The sequence below is a fragment of the Alexandromys fortis genome, unplaced genomic scaffold, assembly GCF_014885135.2.
Source record: "Alexandromys fortis isolate MF-2015 unplaced genomic scaffold, M_Fortis_MF-2015_v1.1 scaffold_31, whole genome shotgun sequence".
Lineage (NCBI taxonomy): Eukaryota > Metazoa > Chordata > Mammalia > Rodentia > Cricetidae > Alexandromys > Alexandromys fortis.
In genome coordinates this window covers 9,762,514-9,786,192 of record NW_026067974.1, presented here as the reverse complement: position 1 = coordinate 9,786,192, position 23,679 = coordinate 9,762,514, and the positions used below count along the sequence as shown (strand labels likewise).

At 52.1% G+C, this 23,679-nt stretch overlaps 1 protein-coding gene across 2 annotated transcripts in view; it reads right to left on the bottom strand.

Moving 5' to 3' along the window:
- Positions 1-2,552: 2,552 nt before the first annotated feature.
- Positions 2,553-23,679, bottom strand: part of Lasp1 (LIM and SH3 protein 1) — a 39,462-nt gene continuing 18,335 nt past the window's right edge. For both annotated transcript variants that reach the window (XM_050156700.1, XM_050156702.1), the window contains 4 exons: positions 16,672-16,779; positions 7,669-7,819; positions 7,201-7,304; positions 2,553-5,125 (listed from right to left, as the gene is read on the bottom strand). In XM_050156700.1, the coding sequence (XP_050012657.1) occupies positions 4,952-5,125; positions 7,201-7,304; positions 7,669-7,819; positions 16,672-16,779 (537 nt within the window). In that variant the 3' untranslated portion in view covers positions 2,553-4,951. The remainder of the gene's footprint in view (positions 5,126-7,200; positions 7,305-7,668; positions 7,820-16,671; positions 16,780-23,679) is intronic.

The following is a 23,679-nucleotide window of genomic DNA, read 5'->3' as shown; positions in this document are numbered from 1 at the left end:
GCGTGGAGGTCGGTCAGCGCAGAGAAATGGCTCCTATTCCCTCCCCCTTCCTGCTCCCTCCCCCACCTCCCGGGGACCTGAGGTTAAGGGATGCTGCAACTCCATCAGCTGCTTACTCTCCACCTCCATCATCACGGTCAGCCAATCACAAAGCCCACGGTGGGTATCCAGGGAACAGCTACTTTTAGACCAGGCAAAACCGGAGAGGTTCAGTTTTTTTTTTCCCCAGGAAGCCAGCCCCGCCCCTTTGCGTGGAACCGCTATCTGTATTTAGATAGAGTTTCCGCACTGAGTGGGCAGCTCGGGGAGCTGAGTGGCGAATCTCTTCAGACCCCTGAGGATTGAATTCTCCTGCCGGCCTTCCTTCTCCCTCTCGCACCTCTGGCAATTTATTTCAAAAACGAATTGTTACCAGTTGTGTGGGCCATCGGCTAGTTCAAAGGACTCACGTGGTCTCAGGGAACATCCCTGGCACCGGCACAAGTTTTACACCGTGCCCGGTATTGCACACATGGGGTAATTTCAACCTGTCTGAAGTCTGTATAGCCTGGGCTCAGAGGTGGTCAGGAGCTTAAGATATTTCAGTTTGTCAACAGGGGGCAGGACTCAAAGCAAGGCTCTCATTTCTAAATTTATTTATTATTATTTATTTACTTATGGTTTTTCGAGACAGGGTTTCTCTGTGTAACAGTCCTTGGCTGTCCCGGAACTTGATTTGCAGATCCTCCTGAGTGCTGGTATTAATTAGAGGTATGAGCCACCACGGCCGCCACCACGGCCGCCACCACGGCCTGGCCTAGATCCGTAGTCCCCTCACACTGGCTTGCACTGTTGGCCTGGGAGAGCCGAGAGCCTAGGCTCCTTTGTGTTACATGGCGTTCTGTCATTACCCCTATTTGCTTTCTTTGTCTCTTCAGAGAGGCTAGCCCAGGGTCATCCTCAGAGAAGACCCTGAGAAACCCACACACCCGCTCCTGGGTAGTGAGTGTCCAGAAATGCATAATTAACTGGAGTTTTTTTTTTTTCCCATTCTATTTTTATTGTTTTGTTTTGAGAAAGTCTCATGTAGCCCAGGCTGGCCTTGGTTGGATTTGCCAGCCTCCACCTCTCAATCTCCAGAGTGTTAGATTACAGCCGGCTTTCAAGAATCTTTTTCTGAGGGAGAAAAGGTGGTGTCTTATTAAAAATCAGTAGCACAGGACCAACAATAGGGCTCAGAGAGCAAAGGTGCCTTGCACAAAGTCTGACGGCCTGAGTTTGATCCCTGTGCCCCACATGGTGGAAAACACAGAACCTGTAAATCGTCCTGTGATGTCACCCTGTGGTATAAACACATACACATTTACACACACACGCACACTAAAAACAACACAAAATACCCCACACCTCAGTGATACTTTTTGTTGACTTCTGCTGTTTATTATTATTATAAAAGGGAAATTTTCCTGTAGGCCACCTCTGAGGCCTACATATTTTATTTGTAGGGCCCAAGCCTTGAGATATTAGTTATCCCTTTTAACAGGAGGCCTCAGGAACGTAGGCCACTCCCAGAAAAGGAGCCTTCCTTGAGCAGGCAGTCCATCAGGTGACAAGTCAAGCTTCCAGGATGGGACCTGGAGCAGAGAGACAGGTACATTGATGCCAGGCGAGCAGGCTGTTCTGCTGCTGTTGGGAACCATAAGCTGACAGCTCCTTCAGGGCTAGCTCAGCACTGCCTGGAGCACTCCCTACACCTGGAGCACTCCCCGCACCTGGAGCACTCCCCACACGCCTGTTCTGCTGGGTTCAGCCTGGCCATTCCCCTGGTGACATTTAGCTCTTTGCCTCTCATCTACTGCTCCCCTGGGGCCAGAAAACCCTTTTGTGTGTGGTCCCAGTGAAAAATGCCCCTCCCCACAAAGCCTCCGGACAGGTAGCTGCCGACCAGGAGCCAGGGTTCAGGAGAGCTGTAATCGCCTACCACAGGTCTTTTCCCAGACCCACTGAACAAAGAGGCTGGGTATAGTGCCTGCGGTCAAGCTGGCTGGGGACAGCCCATCACACGGCTGGTAGAAGAGGTAGAAAAGTGGGGAGACTGCCTTGGGTTGCCTGCCAGGCCACCTGATGGAGGGTTTATCCAGGCTCTGCGGCACTGTGCAGTGTCCTAGTTGCTAGCATTTTACACTTCAAACGTGGTGGGACACACTGGGCTAGACTGTGCCTAGCTGGGCTGAGCTCACTGGCTGCCTCGAATGCTCCTTCCCATAGCCAGACACCAGGAACTTGACTGAGCCCAGCGACAAACCCTGAGTATCCTGGCTAGGAGGGGTCTCAGAACGCAGGAACACCAGCCTTGCCCAGCCTTGTAGGCAACCGTATCCCAAGGCATCAACTGGTGGAAAACACTGGAGGGCGGGGCCACATCCTCAAGGCGGAGGCAGGCCTGATGAAGAGCCAGCCCTTCTTTAGTTTCTGGGTCAGTCCTCCTCTTTGAGGGGTACCTGGGCTCACTGTGGGGGAGCAGACAGGACACACACAGAAGTTACTTTTAGAGCCAAAGAGGAAGCCCAGTCGCAGGTAAAAATTAGATTTTTATTTGCGTCACCAGGATAAAGATTCCCTTTGTGGTTCAAGTCAATGTTCAGATTCATTACAGGCCAGAAAGAACTGATCCCGAGCACAAGGCCAAGAGGAAGGGGACCAAACAGACCAAGGAAAGATGACAACCCCATAAAAAAGACGAGTGGGTGGCTTCACACACACATACACACCACACACGCGCGCGTACACACACAGATGAAATGTTGGACAGAGGCAAATTTCACAGGGTCACTTCTGTTTCCTTTTAAATACAGGCTTTGTGGGGTGGTACTTTTTATCTTGTGTCCAGCTATTAACAAAGAAAATGTTCCCTGGAGGGACGTGAGGGCGGAAAACAGGAAGCGGTGTGGGGAGAGTTCAAGTCCCTCACCACGGGGCTTCTAGCATTGCAGGATTGGCCCACAAAAGCTAAGTTCACAGTCTAGCCAAGGTGCCTTTCTTTTCCTGGGTTTTGACTGGCTGAAAGACGTTTCTGAAGGAAGAGACGTGGGTTTGGGGATCCTGTGCTCTTCTAGGGGTGGATGCTTCTGGAAAAAGAATATGGACTCCAGCTGGGGCCCTCAGCACCAATAGATAGTTCCTCTTCCCTCTGCAGGCGTGTGAGAGTCTCCCCCATTTCTAGGGCAATAGAAGAGCAGCTAGCTTGACATGTTGGGAAGGAGGCTCAGCTGACTGGAACCAGGCTGGGGGCACCTCCCAAGCACAGGCTCTCCGAGAGCGAGTCCCTGACCTCTGGTCCCTGGAACCGCATTGTGCTTTGAGATCAAGAAGAAATGGAATGGACTGGCTGACGCCTTCCCGGGGGCTCCTGATGCTTCGGCTCACCCAGGTTAGGGTCAGAAGGAAAGGTGACCAGGAAGGAGGGTGGTCACTAGCTCATCTAGCAAGCCCTCGCAGGTTGTCCTGACCACGACATCGCTGACCTGACCAGTGCCTTCAGGTTCAAACCTCATCTGTAGCAGGGTCTGTGTGCAGGGACCTGATATGCAACTCAGAGTAAAGAGGAGAGTCAGGAGACCCAGGAGAGATGAGTGAAGCCACATGAGGACTATCTCAGGCCCCAGGTGCAAAGGAGGAACCTGAGTTTAGCACCGGTCCAGAGATGGTGCTGCCTGCCAGTTGTGGAGCCCTGGACTCTCCCCCTGGCTCCAAGGACAGGAGAACCTCGAGGGAGATGCCACAGTGTGGGTGACTTGGTCCTACTGTACTCTGTAGCCCCAGACACAAGGACAGAAAAGCCTTCTCACCCCCCCCCCCCCCCCCCCCCCCCAGAGAGTGAGAGAAAGGATGGAGCCTCCCGTGTGGCCGGGAGACCGTTTTCACTTTCTGGCTTCACAGAGCTACAAGCCCAGCCTTGTTCCAGGGATGGAAGGCCACAGGAGACCCAGGGACCTCTTCCCAGGGGAGCAGGAAGGAACAGCTCAGTTAACTCAAGTCCCAAAGGCATTCCTTGCTCTACCCTTCACAACAGGCTCCCGGCCAGGGAGATAAAGAGAGTTCCTGGAGGCTGGGGGAGGTGGGAAGCAAACAGGCCTTGGGAGAACACCCTGTTCCCTCCTTCCTGCTGCTGCTCCTAGAACTAAGGCAAGAACTTGACCCAAGCTGTGCTTCCCGAGGAGTTCTTTGGCCACCCTAGGTGTGTGTGGGCAGGACAGCACACTCAGTGTGTGAAGGAACACACACAGGGTCAGGAGGGCGGACTAGTCGAAAGGTAAGCTCACCACATTGGTCCCAACATAAATGAGGCCTAATACCTACCCCCGGGGAATGTGCAGAACCCCATCTGGAGGTATGAGGAATATGGGGCTCATCCCAGCCCTAGGATGTAGGGTGCCAAGGGAGCTAGGCCAGGGGTTCTGAAGGGCCTAAGGCAGGAAGTGAAGCTGGAAGCTAACCAATCCTCCCCTCCCCCACACAGGGTCTCACCACATAACTCAGGTCGTCCTGGAACTCACGATGTAGACCAGGCTGGCCTTGAGTTCTGAGATCTGGCTGTCTCTGTCCCCCAAGTGCTGGGACTAAAGCTGTATGCCATTATGCCTGCCTAGCCTATCCGATCTCTTTAACGGGTCTCCCATCTCAGCCCATCCCTGTGAGCTCACCCTTCCCAGAGTGCCCAGCCTATTCCATCCAGAGAGAAAAATCAATCAGTCGGTTGGTCCAAGGGAAAATCTGCCGGAGGAAGGGGCCCGAGACAGAGCGGCAGAGCAAGGCTTGGATTGGCAAAAGAAGCTGGAAGGAGGGGTGGGGATGAGGAAGCAGTCGCAGGTCTTAAGACAGAGACACTGAAGGGTGGGTGGGTCAGGCTCCAGGACAGATGTGATGCCATGGAATGCATTGAAGACAGAGGATGGGGTAGCACAGGCAGGGCTCAGATGGCCTCCACGTAGTTGGCTGGCAGCATCCCTGTGTCGCCGGTGCGCTCCACGGTCCCGTACATCCAGCCATCATCGATCTGCTGCACGTTGACGATGGTGTCCCCATCCTGGAAGGAGACCTCGTCCTCGTCGGCGGCACTGTAGTCATACACGGCTCGGTACCGTTTCTGGGGAGCACAGTCAACAGTCAGCCTGGGGACTGGATGGGGGCTCTCCCATACCCAGACCTTCCTTCACCAGAGCCAGGCAAGTGCTCAACCAAGTGGCTCCCAGACCCCTCAGGAACCTCAGGAGAACAAGGAACCACCAGAAGATAGGGCTTGGCTTGGGGATGGCCTCTGCCATGGAGTGCCTTGTACCTGTTTCCACAGGCCAGCAGTAAAGTTCCATAGGCTCAGCGCTAAGATAGTGGTTTTAAAATGTGACTAGCCAGCCAGGCAGTGGTGGCGCACACCTTTAATCCCAGCAATCGGGAGGCAGGGACAGGCGGATCTCTGTGAGAATGAGTCTACAGAGCAAGTTCCAGGACAGCCAAAGTTACACAGAGAAACCCTGTCTCCAAAATGCAAAACTCAAATAAAATGTGATACGCCCACACTGGACATGATAACAGAATTTTTAATCTCGGTATTCAAGAGACTGAGGCAGGAGGATCCTGAGTTCAGGGCCAGCCTGGGCTACATAGCTGTCTGAAATAAAACCCCTGGTATGCTTGGGTCTTGGGTTTGATTCTCAACACCACAAAACAAAAAGGGGTACAGGTAGTCACTATTATTCGAAGCGCTTTCAGTAGCAATGTTTTCTTTTCGAAACCATTATTAGTCTGACTTCAGTCCCAAGTAGGGGACAAAAGCATCTCAGAGGTTCTGCCTTCCAAACCTATCCTGTGTCCTTCTCTCCAGCGGAGCTGCCTGTTCCAGCCTACGGCTACGCTTCAACACACCAGCCCCCTCTTTCCCCACACAGGCACCAGGGAGAACTTTCTCTTTTCTGTCTTTAAAAACCAAAACCAAAACAAAACAAAAAACCCAAACATGCCTTTAATTTAATCCCAGCACTTGGGAGGCAGAGGCAGGAAGATCTTTGTGAGTTTGAGGCCAGCCTGGTCTACCAAGCGAGTGCCAGGACAGCCAGGGATATACAGAGAAACCCTGTTTTGAAAAAAACCAAAACAAAACAAAAAACCCAAACATGCCTTTAATTTAATCCCAGCACTTGGGAGGCAGAGGCAGGAAGATCTTTGTGAGTTTGAGGCCAGCCTGGTCTACCAAGCGAGTGCCAGGACAGCCAGGGATATACAGAGAAACCCTGTTTTGAAAAAAACCAAAACAAAACAAAAAACAAACAAAAATCCTCCCCCAAAAAACCCCAAATTTTGAAATAATACCTAGCTATGTAACCAGGCAAGCCTTGAACTTGCAGTAAGTCTCCTGCCTCATACTCCCAAGTGCTGAGATTACACCCCTATCCAACTCCCAGAGTGATTTTCATGAAGCAAGAGTCAAGCGCACTGGTCACAAAGGCTTCCTTCTCCCTGGCCTGACCTCATCTGCTTCCTTTTCCCTTGTCTCCAGGAACCTGGACCTCCCCAAAGGATACTGGACCTTTCAAGGATGCTCTGCCACAGGGCCTTTGTACCTGCTGCTCCCCTGTACCAGGACTGTCAGGAAATGCTACAGCTTGACTCAGCTGTTTGAGAGCCCTTGCCACACTGTGTGCATGCTATAGGTCATTCCCTATCTGAGCCTTCACCCAGCCACTTGGGACCACCTATCCCAGGCTAGTTTATTTGGCTTCCACTCCCACATGAACTGCTTTGAATGCCCAAGGCGCCCAGCAGGGAGACCAGCCTAGAGCATCTTAGCGGGAGGATGCTCTAAAACATCAAGGTGAGCAAGTTCACACCCAGGACTGCCAGCTTCTTACTGTTGCTCATTTTCTCATCCAGAAAAAACCCGATGGGTCCTACGATAGGCCTGGCTCAAGATGGCAGCACAAGGTGACCTCCTGTCCACGCGGGGACACAAAAGCTGGAAGTACATTATTGTTTTCTGGGGGGAAGGGACACGGTACTGGGAACAGAACCCCAACTTGCATACTGGGCAAGTGCTCTACTCTTTTATCTTTTGTGTGTGTGTGTGTGTGTGTGTGTGTGTGCACATGCGTCAGCCCACACACAGATGCACACAGCTGTGATGAACTCTCTTACCCCAGGGTCTCCCCAGTCCAGACAGATACTCACTCCGCCGCCACCTGGGGCACAACGCGATATGGAGACAGGGGCTGCAGGCTCCTTGTAGCCCCCATAGGACTGGGTCAGCTGCTGCTGCTGGGGCTGCTGGTAAGCTAGAAGATGGAAGAGAGAGGACTCAGGAATTCTGTGTCTTCCCAAGTCCATCCCCCAGGCCCTAGGAAGCCGAAGACATGGCGTTTCAATCCCACACCAGCCTTGTTCAGCAACCCCCTGCCCACAAAGGCTTGATGCCTAGGCGCGCACACTCATTAGGGTCTTGGACCTTCATGAGAGCTGCACGCCCCTCATACTGGGACCATTTTCCCAGATCCCCTGCACTCACACTCTGAGCAGAGACGGCAATGAGATTCTGGGGAGCAGTACAGATGCCTGTGTGTGTGAGAGCCACTTTCCACTGCCCCACTCCTCTGCCCAGAGCCCCCCCAGCCTGCCCCAGGGTCCCAGGCTAGCACTCACCAGGGGCACTGGTTGGGATATGATGTGGCTGTTGCTGTTCCGCTGGCCTCCGGTAGCTGCTGCTGTCCTGGGGTTCTCGGCGCTCTGACTCCACCCCTTCACCTCCACTCGGTCCCATGCGGCTCTTTTCAAACTCCTCATGGTATTTGATCTGCAGTGCAGAAGGAACGGATGAAGGGCTCCATTGCCAGCCAACCAGTCCTCTCCCACTGCCACTCAAGCTGGGTGTGCTACCTATCACCCTAGCAACTGAGGCAGGAGGGAGGAGCTGGGAACTAAAGGCCAGTCTGAGCAACACAGTGAGACCCTTACACATCACACACACACACACACACACACACACACACACACACACATAGAGAGAGATAGAGAGAGAGAGAGAGAGAGAGAGAGAGAGAGAGAGAGAGAGAAAGAGAGAGAGAGAGAAAGTGTGTGTGTAAGAGACTCCTGGAGAGAGAGACAGACAGAATGCCAGCTAAGTAACCAAGTAACTTAACCACGACAAGCCTCAGCTAAAAACCTCTCTTGTTTTCCTTCCTTCCTTCCTTCCTTCCTTCCTTCCTTCCTTCCTTCCTTCCTTCCTTCCTTCCTTCCTTCCTTCCTTCCGAGACAAGGTTTCAGCACATAGACCAGGCTGCCCTTGAACTCAACAGATGTTCACCTGCTTCCTGGCTTAGCTAAACCTCCTTAAAATGGATCGAGGATGTGTGTGCTACAAGTTACTACAAGGGTAACGAGATAAGAGCCAAGTTCATGCAAGGACCGGCTTTGTGTCTTGAGGGCTGGTTCTATAACTCAGGTGATGGAGTGCTTGGTCTGTTACAGCATGCACAAAGCCCCACATTCCGCACCAAATCAGCTGTGGTCTATACCTTTAACAGCAGCACCTGGCAGGCAGGGACAGGTGGATCTGAGTGTGAGGCCGGCCTGGTCTACACAGCCAGTTCCGGGATAACTAAGACTGCACAGTGAGACCCGATCTCAAAACGAGCAAAAGTTCAAGACCATCCTTGGCTACACAGAGAGAGCAAGAAGGTGAGGGAGGAGGGGGCTGAACCTTTCTGGCTCCAGCTATGGTCAATCCTAACCACCGTAGTCACGCCTTAGATTCTCCCTATGGTCAAGCCCCGTGGCACATGCTGGGTTACTATCGCAGCCTACTCAGAATGTGACACAATTGTGCCAGCCCCTGAGCCTGACAAAAGACTGGCGGAATACTCCCTCGAGCAACGTTAGCCAATCCTCACAGAGCACATACTCCTTTAAGGATAACAGAAACAGCGCTGTACTGATAGAGTGTATCCTGGAAAATGTGCACAAGCAAAACTATCGACGCGGCAGGCGGGTACAAAGGTTCTAAGTGTGCTTCCCACACCCTCGGGGGACACACCCTCACCTCCCTGCTCTCTCTGGTGGGGAGACCAAGCAAGGGGACAGAAGAACTCCAGTTGAAGGCACAAGGCAGAGACAAGCTGCTCCTCATCCCGGGGAGAACAGTGTGTGACTGTTGCATCCTAAAGGGGCCTCAGCTCTGCCTTGGAGGCTATTCCTTCCTTGTTTACCAGGACCCTGCCCTGCCCTTTCCTGACTCTGGAGGACAGTGGAAAGGAGGAGTAAGGGAGCTGGGCAAAGCCCGTTTATTTTCTTAGGACCGAAAAGAAAGAAGTGGGGCTGGAGAGATTGCTCAGAGGTTAAGATGACCGACTGCTCTTCCAGAGGTTCTGAGCTCAGTTTGCAGCAACCACACGGTGGCTCACAACCATCTGTAATGAGATCCGGTGCCCTCATTCTAGCCTGCAGGCAGAACATTATACACATAATAAATAAACCTTAAAAAGGAAAAAAGAAAAGGAAGAAGCGGAGCCCTGCTGAGGGCTGTGACCGTCCACTCCCCACATGTTCTCTGCTGCCCATTCTCTCTCTCTCTCTCTCTTTTTTTTTTTTTTTTTTTTTTTTTTTTTTTTTTTTTTTTTTTGTTTTTTTTTTTTTTTTTTTTTTTTTTTTTTTTTTTTTTTTTGGTTTTTCGAGACAGGGTTTCTCTGTGGCTTTGGAGCCTGTCCTGGAACTAGCTCTGTAGACCAGGCTGGTCTCGAACTCACAGAGATCCACCTGCCTCTGCCTCCCGAATGCTGGGATTAAAGGTCTCCTAGCATTCTCTGTGCACTGTTGGCAACTGGGATCACCTGGATCACCACCACTGGCTAAATATAATGGTTATTACTGTAGCCCGGGCTGGCCAGGGCAGCAGCTGGCATGGCCTGTGGGAGGAGTGTCAGCTAGAGGCAGGGAGCTGCTCACTCTCAGAGTCTGGGTGGAGACCAAGACCTCTGCTTTTCACACCCAGATGGTGAGACAGGCTGGGATAAGACAGCCGGCTCCGGCTGGATTCCAACTCCACAGGGTAAACCCCTAACACCACCTAGAAGGGCGCCCAGGCGTGAGGCATGCACAGAAGCAGGGTAAAGGGGGAATCCCTTCAGCTCCAGTTCCTTATTGCTCCATGGCCAAGGAGCGAACAGGTCTGCATCTAAGCCCTGGGTTCCAGCTGGTGGCTGCAGAGCAGATGGCCCTGCATGAAAACCTTTCCCTTTCCCTGGGTGAGGCTCTGTGTTATCAATGGGGTGAAAGGGAGCTTTAAAATACATGCAGGAGCTGGGCAGTGGTGGTGCATGCCTTTAGTCCCAGCACTTGGGAGGCAGAGGCAGGTGGATCTCTCTGAGTTCAAGGCCAGCCTGGTCTACAGAGCAAGTTCCAGGACAGCCAGGGTCTGTTACACAGAGAAACCCCGTCTTGGGGAAAATAATAATAATAAACCAAAAAAAGGAAAGAAAGAAAAAGAAAAAAAACCATGCATGTGGGGCCCACAGCTCCTCCTCCACAACAAGGGCTCTTGGGGAACACAGGGCTCCATCACTGTCCCACAGGCTCACAGGGTAGTAGGCCCCGCCCATAACTCATCCTTGAAAGACTGGCAACCTGCACTGTTTACTACTGCCTCGTGTCTTCACTTATAAGGGAGGCAGCAGTACCACCTACTCCCATGTAGTCCTGCGGATGCCCATCAGTGCCTAAGGCAGGTGTGTGGACACCTGTGTTTCCACATTAGCTCCACCCACCGTACTCCTTAGACGTCATTTCGTGCTGCTAGGCATGGTGACGAATGCTTACAAACCTAACACTCAGGAGGTGAATGCAGGAGAATACCACAAACTTTGACGGCCAGTCTGGTCTAAACAGTGAGCTCTGGGCCCGACAGGGCTACATAGAAAGACCCTGTCTTTCAAAAAAAAAAAAGCTGGGCGGTGGTGGCGCACGCCTTTAGTCCTAGCACTTGGGAGGCAGAGGTAGGCGGATCTCTGTGAGTTCGAGGCCAGCCTGGTCTACAAGAGCTAGTTCCAGGACAGGCTCCAAAGCTACTGAGAAACCCTGTCTCGGAAAACAAAAACAAAACAAAACAAAAAAATGTTTAAGATGTGCATAAGATTAGATCCCAAAGGCTCAGGCACGGTAAACAGTAGCACCCTGAGCACAAGACGTCTTCATCCTCCCTTGACCCACAGACGCCATTTGCCACTGGCAAATCAATAAATACTGGCAAATCAGGCAGTGGTGGCACACACTTGAGGCAGAGGCAGGTGAATCTCTGTGAGGCCAGCCTGGTCTACAGAGCAAGTTCCAGGACAGTCAGGGCTACACAGAGAGACCCCTGTCTTGAAAAATCAAAAAACAAAACAAAACAAAAATATTGCCAACCTTAACGTCTGCACAGCTCTTCACGCCAAGGTCATAAAAGCATCCCACGCATTATCTCCCTGGCCCGGACAATAAACTATAAGCAGGGGGCTTTTCAAGGTGTCCTCTGACCTCCACAACACACAAGCTAAGTAAGCGATAATTCAAGACGGAGACACACTTTCATTTTCATTTCAGAGAGGAGGGGGAGGGAGAAGGGCTTGGAGAGCTCCATGATGGGATCTCACTGGGGCCGCGGACACTGGGGACAAAGTCCCAGGTAGACAGACAGGACTTTGCCTGAGAACAAGCGCAGGGCGGAGCTGACTGCACATCTACCCATTACTCTCTCTTCTGCGCAAACACTGAGGGTACCTCTAGCCCTCTCAAAATGGGAGGACCTAGATCTGCAAACAAGAAGGGGAAGCATGGGGCAGAATGGCTGAAAAGCGAGACCCCGCTCAGGCTGGCCACTACCTCTACTTCCTCTCCAGCAAAACAGGGAAGCTGCGTGACTGCTCCTGGCCCACCTAGAAGTTTCTTAAGCAAACAGGCAAAGCAGCATCCTCCAGACGGGCCTGCGACCGTGACTCACGTGTGACTCTGATCCTTTCGCTTTCCCTAACTCTATTAGTTTATGTGTATGAGTGTTTTGTCACATGTCACATGCTTGGTGCCTTCAGAGGTCAGAAGAGGGCATTGGACCCCCTGCAACTGGAGCCAGCATGTGGGTGCTGGGAACCAAGTTAGATTCTCTGCAAGAGCAATAAGTGCTCCCCACAGTTCTGATCCTTTTTGTGTGTGTGTGTGGGGGGGGTAACTCTGACTGTCCTGGAACTCACTCTATAGACTAGACTGGCCTCAAACTCAGAGAAAGAGCAAATGAGGACAGGTGAGGTCCAGGGCCTCTAGGGATGGAAGCCAGTCATCTACTGTCCCATGAGGTCTCCACGCATCTGGGTTTAGTGACTAGGGCTGAACGACTCTTATTGGGCAAGCCCTTGGTGTGACTAGGTGGGTCCCCTCCAAGGCTGGCTGGCTTATGTTCTGCTTTCTGAAGCACCTGCTTCCTGGCTGCGGTGGAAAAGTCTGACTGGCCATATGTCTGTCCCCACATGACGCTGCGTCATGGCTTAGCCAGTAACATCACGCTGTAACTGGAATAATCGGCTTGCTCTCCTGAGCCTGCCCTTTTGTGAGGGAGGCAGGGTGCAGTCCTACTTTGTGCTCTAATATATTACTCCTCTACTTTTCTCCCCTAGCCCAAGAATAGCATTTCACGACTGTCCTCATTCCACAGTTGGAGAAACCAAGGCTGAAGAGACAGGGAAGTTAAACAGGCTACAACAGAACCTACTACTAACCTGAGAGCCTTAGTTCTGAACCACCATGTAATATGGCTTCCGGTCAGAGACTCGTGTCCCACCCCACCTGAGACAGGGTTTCTATGTGTAGCCTTCGCTGCCCTGGAACTCACTCTGTAGACCAGGCTGGCCTCAAACTCAGAGACCCACCCACCTCTGCTTCCTGAGTGCTGGGATTAAGGGCGTGCACCATCACTGCCTGGCTTTTTTCTTTTTCTTTAAGTGGCACTGAAGATCAGGCCCAAGAGCTCACGCACGGAAGGCAAGTGTTCTACCATGGCTTGACACCCCTAGTCCTTGATTTGCACAGTGAGAGAAGGAGCTGTTTCTGTGCCTGTGACGGTGTGGCTCGGCTCACAAGGGAGAAAGACACAAAATCGGGGCTGGAGGTACAGGCGTGTGAACAAGGGAAAGCAAGGCTTCCACAAAAGGCTTCAGCAAAAAAGCCATTTCTCATTCATTAAAGTCCTCAGAGAGAGTGGAAAGATGGCTCAGTGGTTAGGAGCACTGGCTGCTCTTCCAGAGGACTCGGGTTTAATTCCCAGCACCCACAGGGCCCCTCACAACTATCTGTAACTCCAAGATCTGACACCCTCACACAGACATATAGGCAGGAAAAGCACCAATGCACATAAAATAAGAATAAATGAACTATTCTTTTGGGTCCTGTGGAGCCGACACAGGACCTCCAAAAATTAATTAGGATCTTTGTTTATTGATACAAATTTATAATAAACTATTTTTTAAAATTAATAAAGTCCTGAGCAATCTGGAGCAAACACGTATGTGAACTTTAAGCTTCTGTACACAGCACAGGGCCAGGGCACTTGTCCAGGAAGACAGAATTGTAAGAGATACACAGTTCCCTCCCTCCTCTCCCCCTCCCTCCTGGAGATGCACTCACGGCATCATACATGCTAACTCCACAGTCTGCCTCAGAGCCGACCACCTTTTCTCAGTGTAGAGGAGCTAGCTCTGCCTCTGAACACGGACAGTTCATCACTGAGGCGTACTCAGGAGCCCCAGCAGTCACGTGACTACTCTTACCTTTACAGAGGAGTAAACTAAAGCTCAGAGCAGTCTAGCCACTGTGAACGGGCAAGATGGGAGCCCTCACGCCAGCCAGCATGCCCACGTCTCCCTCATGCTCTCACCTTACACAGCAAATATCACCATCCCAGGAGGACAGGCACTGGTTTTCAACCGCTCCATCTATAGGATGGCCTGACCTTTGGGAACCTGTCATTAGGCGCTAATCTGGGAAGGGACGAGCCACACACAGGGATGTCATTTTCGAACCACACTACAGGGTGGCTCTGCACACCAGCCTTCCCAGAGTTCTGCTGGAGGTTGGCACAACTTAGTCACAGTTCTGCCTGCGGTTTAAAGTTCCCTCAGGGTTCTGGGACACAGCCAGGCCTGGCGTTCTCTGACTGAGAGGCTGGTGAAACCTTTGGAGTTGAAGTGACAACTCTCTCTCAGTAAGGCTCACAGTAAGCCAGGGGATGTGTTTACAATGCTGAATCTCCGGCTCCAGGCCAGGGGTGCCAAACCGGAATGCTGGGGGAACAGAGAGCCTGCATTTTCACCAAGTGCCCTATGATAGCCGGGGACCCTTTGTGCGTACAGGGAGAAAACTGAACCCATGGGTCCTTGTGCATGCTAAGTGCTCTACCACCGAGCTACAGCCCAGCTGACTTGGGGGTGGGGGGCTCTGACAGAGACAGACTTTAAGCAAAGGCTTCTAACGTCCTCCCAGCTCAGGCTCAGTCTGGTGGCTCTGAAAGCCCAGGTCAGGTTCAAGGTACCTCCCCCAGTTCAGAACCAGGACAATCAGCTAATTGCAGCCCTGAGGTGGTTGATAAGATGCTATCTAGCTCCCATGTGGATATCTTGGACACAGCCAGTGTTTTGTTACCAGAGCTTCTCAGGCATTAATGTCTCCACTGTGCGACAGCAGGGTGCAGGAGGGCAGGGGAAACAGACTGGGTGTCGGAAACCTCCCAGCATGGAATGCAGGGAAGACCAGGGCTTCACTTGTCTCACCTGAGTCTCCAAACTCACAGGAAAGAATGCCCCAGAAGTTCGCAGCATCGCCTGGAGGTATCTCAGGACACAAAGCTACAGACTCCAGCCCTGTGAGCCATTTCACGGTTTCCCAATCACCCAAGACCAGACCACTTCCCTTCTTTCCATCTAGGGAGAGCTCCCTGACACACCCTTTGGCCCTTTGTGTGGTCTGAGCCAGAAAGGAAACTCCAGGGCTTGTGAGTCTGGCCCAGGCTGGAAGAGGGCAACTCTAAGAGGGTTTCTTGCGGGCCAGACAGGGCCTGAAACAATCTGAGGCTCACTCTCCAGCCCAGGAGACGCAGTCCATGTCCTCAGGCCGTTCATTTTAGACTTCAGCTCAACAACTGGGTTGTAAAACTCACTTTTGGTTAGACTGTCCCTGGCGGGTTTTTTTTTATGAAACAAGAACAGAAAGTATCTGAATGAGCACTCCAACTACAAAGCACTTATTCATAACAGTGGTTTCCTTTTTTCCTCTTTTTGGTGCTGAGGAGGGCACTCTGGGCCTGATGCATGCTGGGTGAATGTTTCACCACAAAACTACATCCTCAGTCCTCCTTCAGGAAGTTTTCTTTGTTTCATACAGGCATGGCTTCAGCCTCTTGATGTGTGCCTCAACCTCCAGAGAGGCTTTGAATCCATGACTCTCCCGCCTCAGCCTCTCAAGAACGGGGATTACAGGCATGTACCACTAAACAAAGGAAATGGTTTTTTTTTTCTAGACAGAGGGCAGAATTTGAAAGCTATTGCCCTGAGCAGAGGCGGTTCCGTCTTGGAGCTGTGTTTATGGAATCTCCCTGACCCTCTACTGTAGCTCATCAGGGGCACATCCCAGCTAGCTTATGAGGGTGGCAGGATGGAGAGGGTTGTGGAACCTAGAGAGTGGGAGCGTAGGTGGGCCATCTGAATCTGGATCCTATCCACCCATCCCCAGTCCCTCAGCCAAGAGTGACAGGGGCACCTGGTGGACCCTTTCCTGTTACAAACAGAAGGACAATGGCCTGCCTCGTCCTTCTTTTATAGGAGTCTTGCTGTAGCTGACTGGGCATGTTCTAGAGTTCCATGCCCAGGCACGTGCCCGTACTCTGTGATGTCACTCACGGCAGCACCCGACTCCCACGTACACCAAGTCAGGCCCCTGCAAGCCCAGAGTCACCCCAGCTGTTAGTCTGTGGCTACGCAAAGGAGGAAACTGAGGCCCATTCTCTAACCCCAGCTGCTCTGAGGGACCACACAGAGATTGTCACCACACCACCCACTCTCCACGCCCGCCCATCCAACAGCAGACACCCAACAGACACGGGTGACCAGCCCCAGCTCCGGCCTGAAAAGGCCTGGAGGCGGGTGTAGGGCCGGCCGGCGGGCAGCGCCAGCTGGGTTTTCACACAGGAAGGAAGAACAAGCTGAGGTGGGAGGCTGGCGAGGGAGGGCGGAAATGACTGCAGTGTTAGCACCAGAGGCAGACAGGAGGCTCAACCCCCCAACCCCAGCTTTGACCCTGGTGCTAAAGCAAACATCTGATCTGTACTCTGATTCCCACCATGCCCAGGCGGTGAAGGGAGCCTGCTCTAGAGAGCGGAAGATAACTCCACACCACACACACACACACACACACACACACACACACACACACGCATGCACACTAAAAGGCCAGTCTTTTTAAGGAGGAAATGCCACTTGGGCAGAATGCCTAGCAAAGAGGGGGAGCAAAGAAAAGGCACCTGGGAGCCTTCACTTCTCCCTTCCCTCTATTCAAACCACCATCGCCCAGGCCCTCCTGGGGAGCAGATGAGAGAGGAGGACAGTTTGGGTAATGTAACAGGGGGCAGAAGCTCACATTGCTGATCTGGTCCTGGGTCTTCTTGATTCTCTGTAGCTCGGGTGTGTCTGCCACCACGCTGAAGCCTTTGCCCTTGTTCTTCTCAAACTCCTCCTTGTAGCGCACCTGGAGGCCAAGAGGGAAGAGAAAAGCCTGAGGTGAGGAGGAATGCTAGGCGAGGCAATGCCCAGCCTGAGGCAGAAACCCCCATAGAAAGCAGAAGCCTGAGGCAGAAAGGGTCAGAGCAATAATAACCACCTATCTAGAAGGTTCTGAGGGAAGGTCACACACTGAATGCCTGCCCATAAAGAAGCAACTTCTTGGGGCTCGTTAGTTATGAGTACTATCAGCTCTTCCAGAGGACCTGCAGCGAGCACTTAGAACACAAAATAAAGATGGAGGCATTCCTGACATCAGAACATGCTGACACCAGAAAACATCTGGGCATGGTGGTCCATGCCTTTAATCCCAGCACTCGGGAGGCAGAGGTAGGTGGATCTCTGGGAGTTTGAGGCCAGTCTGGTCTATAGAGAGAGTTCTAGGACAGGCTCCGAAGCTACAGAGAAAGCCTGTCTTGAAAACAAAACAAAAAAACAAAACAAAACAACAACAACAACAACAACAAAAAAACAAAACAAGGAAAACACACACAAACCCAGAAGTTTGCAAAGATGAACTCCGGGCAGCTTGGGAGACTCTGGTTTCCAGTGTACCTCAGTGCACACAAGTCGTGAACTCTAGTGACAAAGGACCCTTTCTAATGAACGGATTTCCCACCAGGATCCCACACCTCTGCCTGGCTCTGACCTTAGTGACTTTGGTGACCCCTGAATGTCAGACTTCCTGGTTGACCTAGTTAAGTATAATTGAGGCCATGAGCAGCTGTTTTTTTCCCCAGCAGGGGACATGGTGGCCTGCTGTGCAATAGGCTTGTAGGACTTGCAACCTGCTTATACCAACTCTGCTCACTGTGAGTGGATGGATATCCAGATAGCCGTGGATCTACTGATAGCCATGGATCTACTGATAGCTGTGGATCTACTCACTGTGAGTGGATATCCAGATGGCCGTGGATCTACTCACTGTGAGTGGATATCCAGATGGCCGTGGATCTACTGATAGCCATGGATCTACTGATAGCCATGGATCTACTCACTGTGAGTGGATATCCAGATAGCGGTGGCATCAACCTAGAGCTAGAGAGCTAGATTCATTCACTGGAGTTACTCACTTTCCCTAAAGTGTGACATGTGACCAGTAAACCATTCATTCCAAAAAGACACCAAACTGTCTCTCGGGTACATGTAACCCAGGTCCATTCCTAGGACCCACGTGGTGGCTCACAATCATTTGTAACTCCAGCTCCAGGGGCTCCGGGGCCCTCTTCTACTCTGAGGGTACAGGGCACATACATGTTACACAATAGGCAGGCAAAACACCAGATACATAAAATAATACCTTTTTGCTTGTTTTGTTTTAGAAACAGGGTTTCTCTGTATAGCCCTAGCTGTCCTGGAACTCACTCTATAGACCAGGCCGGCCTCCAGAGAGCTGGATTAAAGGTGTGTGCCACCACTGCCTAGCAATACATACACACACACACACACATATATGTTTTATAAAAAAAGGCCATGTCTCACTGGGCAATAGTGGCGCACGCCATTAATCCTAGCACTCGGGAGGTAGAGGTAGGTTGATCTCTGTGAGTTCAAGACAGGCTCCAAAGCTACAGAGAGAAACCCTGTCTCGAAACACACATCCACACCCACAAAGTCACTTCTCCAGCCTGAGGTCACATGACTTATCAGCAAATGTCCTGAGGTTCCCGGACACCTGGCTCCTAACATTCTCCTCTTGCCTAAAGCTGTAAGAAAGTCCTTGCCAAATCTGAGGATTCAGCAGCCCACAACCCAGCCACAACGTGGTGGAACCCACAAAGAGCATGAGGGAGTTTTTCAGCAACCAACTAGGCAAGTTGGCCCAGGAGGGTGGCGACCCCATCACCGAGTCAACTTCCTGGAGCCTGCCAAGATGGAGGAAACTACAGGACAGAGAGACAGCTGCACAGGCAGAACCTCAGATCAGATCAGGGGTACAAGCTCTGGGGAGAGCCCCACGCCTCTGCTGCCCCTTCTCTTAAGAACTCTGTGGAAAACTAGAGGCACTCGGGAGATACTACAGAAAGGACTTCCCCGACACTGAAGGAACAGCTTGTCCTTCCCTGGGGATTTTAGAAAACAGAACAGAGGCTGGGAAACACTTGCAGGACAGAGAACGGTTTCTTGGCTTCGAACATCCACGGTTCCACCTCAGTGTCTGTTCCAGCACCAGCTGCCTTCATTTCCTCTACAGTGGCTGCACTATCCTGAACCGGGTCAGCCCAGGACAGAGGGGCCAGGATGTTGGGAGTTTCCAGGAAGCCCAGGCAGCTCCCAGGCCTGGAGTCACTGGTCACACACTGAGCTGTCACACGGAGGATTTACAGCTTATGTGTTCTGTCTGGTCCTCCACGGTCAGGAACACAATTTTGGTGCATCCTTTTTGACGCAGATTAAAAAAAAAAAAAAAAAGCCTAAACCGGTTTGGTAGCTCAGGCCTGTAATCCAACATTCAACCGGCAAGATTAGGATGTATCTAGAGACCAAAAATATCTGCGGTTTGAGTGCAGTGGGTTCACAGGAGACAAGGAAATAAACCTGGACTGACAGGCTTGGGAGAGACGCCTGAAGCTACAGGAGAAAGGTTCAGGCCCAGGCCACCCAGATGGCTATTAGGTGGACATCTAACATTCACCCTCCTAGGAAGGCCTGAAATATCACATGACCACTAGAAGGCCCTTCAGAAAGAGACACTTGGAAAAAGAAGAAAAATGGAGAGCACAGAGACCCGGAAGGGTCCTACCCAGCCGTAGATTCCTGTAAAAGAGCCATCACAGACACTGGTTAAAACACAAGCCATGTCAGGGATGGCATACACGCCTATAGGCGCAACACTCGCGAGGTAGAGGACGTCGGGCAGTGGCGCACAACTTTAAGACTTTAATCCCAGCATTCGGGAGGCAGAGGCAGGTGGATCTCTCTGAGTTCGAGGCCAGCCTGGTCTAGAGTGAGTTCCAGGACAGCTAGGGCTGTTACACAAAGAAACCGTCTAGGAAAGGAAAAAACAAAAAAGAGTTCACAGACAATCTAGGATGTGTGTGTAGATAGATAGATAGATAGATAGATAGATAGATAGATAGATAGATAGATAGATAGACAGACAGACAGATAAATGAGACATATCAAAGTCAGTTTGAAGCCAGCCTGGTCTATATGAGACCCGTTTCAAAATATGCATTCACAAGCACGCACACGCATGCACACAGCTGGGTTTGGTGACACATGCCTGTAACATTATGAATAGAGGAGAAGCAGGAAGATCATGAGTTTGAGGCCAGCCTAGTTTAGACAATGAAATCAGATTCCCTCTCCTTCATGTCAAAAGACAGGAGATTTTCCTGTCACTAAATATTGGCCCAGAACCAGAACCTGCTGCATAATCTTGGACCGGTGGCTTAACCCCTGAAGTCTCAGGTTCCACATCTGTAAAATGGGCAATTGTCGGTGGCGCCAGTGCTGAGGCAGAAGTGCCGTGTCGCACACCGCGTGAGGGCAAGTGTGCAGGCGCTCCGTCAGCGCCAATGTGTGAACGCCAATGTGCTGACCCAAGGCCAAATCCCCCGCTCCCTCCAGTTTCCTGGCTCTGCTCTGCAAGGGCCAGGCCCCTAATCCAGGGAACAATTACCATGGCAACACTGCGATGACATCAGCTGGTTCCCAGGCTTAGGATCGGCCTTTTCGCCTCTCTGGAAGGATCATCCATTTCGCCCTAACTGGGTGCCACACAGTGTGGCTACAGGTCCCAAGGCAAGCCAGGTCCCCTCTTGAGGTTGGGATGCAGGGAAGGAAAGCTGGCTAGCCAGTCTCCAAGGTCCACGGGTTCTGAAGTCGCTTCTGGCCTTAACGGACTAGAGGTGAGGAAAGTTCTGAGAGCTTCCTAGCGCTAAAAGGGGTAGGCGGTAGGGCCTCGGGGAGACTTTGCCTTCACCCACGCAGGAGGGCCTGCATTTCTCTGGATGGCTCGGCAGCTATGACAAGGAAGCAGGGGACAGAGTCTGCCAGGTCACTCAACCCAGTTGTCAGTTTGGCTACAACAGAGCCTGAACTTTGGCCAGATGACTGGTGCTGCCAGGGCCTCCCTCTCTGGAAATTCCCACCACAGCACAGGGCATGACGCCCAGACCGCCGGTGTCCATGAAGCTCTACCTTTCTCAGGCAGGTTTGGTTACCCTCTCATTGATCCCAGCTGAGAGCAGGCACATACCAGTGTTTGCCGGATTAACAAGCAACGAACTGAACCCATCCATGTACATACATCATCCACCATGATCCGGCATAAAGAGCCAGGCCCGGCAGCACACAGTAATCCTAGCGAGGCTTGGGCCAAACTGAAAGTTCTAGGCCAGCCTAGCTATGTAGCAAGACACTGTACTGTCTCTCTCTCTCTCAAAAAAAAGGGGGGGGGCGGGGACAGGGGGAGGGTCATGTGCACACCTTTAACCCCCAGACAGGGGCAAGTAGTTCTCTCTGAGTTTTAGGGACTCTTGGGCAAGCCCGAGGCCAGCAGGGGAGGAGGCATGTATTAAGAATGTCTTAAAAACACAGACACACTCTACCCACCAATTCCTCCGCACTGTAATGCAATGACCTCATCCTTGTGTTGGACCCACACTACGTAACCCGCTCCCTTCTATAACAAAAAAGCAAGCGCATTTTATTTACATCAGACCCAGAGCGGCAAAGAGCTGGGGGTGGGGGCGGGGGTCACAGTCACTGCATCCATTTCCTCTCCCTTCAGAGAGAACAGTAAAAGGAAACGTTTATCAAGCCCTGGCACCGCGCCAAGAGTGGCAGACACCTAACACATACTAACATCCCTACAGCCAACCCCGGGGAGATGATCCCCACTTTACACAGGGCGGCCCCGTGGCAGGGTGGTTAAATAACTAGCCCCGAGTCACAGCTAGTGGTAGCAATTTAAGATTCAGCCGTAGGCTGCGGGCTCTGGTGAGAATGAGGTAAGGTCTCAGTACATAGCCTAGGCTTGTCAATCCTCACCCTCCTTGTGCACCTCCAGGAGTGGCTCAGACTATTAGTAGAGCATCTTTAGAAGATTCATGTACACGTACGTGTGCATGTTCATGCTTGGGTGTGCACGTGCGCATGCGCACACACACATACATCCAGCACGCGTGCACACAAGCACCAAGCACAACCTCAGATGCTTCCTCACGGATACCCCTCCTCTTCCTTTGAGACAGGGCTTCTTATAGACCCAAAGCTCACCAATCAGGACAGAGTCCCAGGAATCCATGGGTCTTGGGCTCCCAGCAGAGGACTAACTACTCCGGCATTCTTTATCTGGGTCCCGATTACTTGAGGGGGCAAGGTCTTTACCACTGGAGCTTTCTCCCTAGTCCTTTAGTTGGGGATCACAGATAGGTGCTACCACACTTAGTAAGAGTGACACTCTTCCGGGTGTGACACTTTAGTGCTGGTCAGGGGACCCAAGAAGAGTGGCAGGGAAGCACCCACACACTTCCCTCCCCTCAAGGGCATTTCCTGAAACACATTATGAAGGTGACAGGGAAGAAAAAACGCAGAGACACTCCCAGCCCTTCTGCCTGGGAGAGGGCCTGGACTCAGTCACACACACACACACACACACACACACACACACACACATCCTCTACCCAGCCCCACCCCAAAGTTGCTGCCTCCGTTTGGTGGGGTGCAAGTGAGAGGAGGGGACCTGGGAACAAGTGCCAGCTTTGACTCATCACTCCGAGTGTCACTACTGGGCAGTTCTGGGGCTGGAGAGGTTACAGATATCCCAAACACCCAAAGTGCCACTTTGGGAAGCAATATAGCCGTGGGGGAACAAAGCTGAAATGGTCCAGGCAACTCCCCAAAGGAAGAAGAACCGACACACGAAGCCAGGCCAGGAAGGAGCCAGCCCTGGAAGGAGTCCATGACACCCTGCTGGGGTGGGGCAGCACAGGGACAGAAGGCTCCCACTTTTCTTCCAGCCACACAAAGCTCTCAGGAGCCCTACCCCCCAGAAGCCACAGTCCTATAGCCAGGCCAGCCAAGCCAGCCAGGCAGGCCTGTCCTTCCAAGCCTCACAGGAGGCCCCACCCCCAGTGTCTCGGCAAATGGGTCTCTGTTGTCCCCATTTCACCACTAACAGAGGTGGGAAAAAAAAAAACTATGAGGGGAAAAGGAAAAAAAAGCCTCAGACTGCACAGATGGTAGGAGGTGGGAGAGACACACGCTGCAAAAGGGACCAGGCTCTTGGCTTTGCGCATCCTCCTCCAGGTCCCCGGGTCCAGGAATAGAGCTGTGCCCCCAGTGGAGAGGTCAACGCCCTCGCCTCCCACTCTGTTGACTGCTGCGGATCCTCCAGTGTGGCACCATCCCAAAGCTCTACCCAGCTCCCACCTAGTCAGCAGCCCAGCAGAGCAAGCTTCCAGAGTGCCCTAGTCTGGGCATGTTGGCACATAACCTTCAGGAGGCTAAGCTCGAAGGATTAACGGGGTTTGAGGCTAGCCTGGGTGAACTATAGAACAGTTCCAGCAGCAGTACACTCTGAGGCCCGACCAGCTAAGCACAAAATCTGCCTGCCTTGGGCCCCTCCCTGGTCAAGTGGTGTTGAGAGACAAGCCATTAGATTCCCCAGTAGGCAGAGAGGGAGCAGGGGCCGTGACTGGATAACAAAGATGCATCAGTATGACCTCCCAAACCTCAGTAGCCCCCTTCTTTATAATAGAGACAATCCCTTCTTAGGCTAGGAATGGTGGCTCACACCTAAAATCTCAGCACCCAGGAGGCTGAGGCAGAATTCCAGCATGAACTACATAGGGAATTTCAGACCAGTCAAGGAGAAAATGAGACCCTGGCTCAAAAAAAAAAAAAACCCTCAACAGTC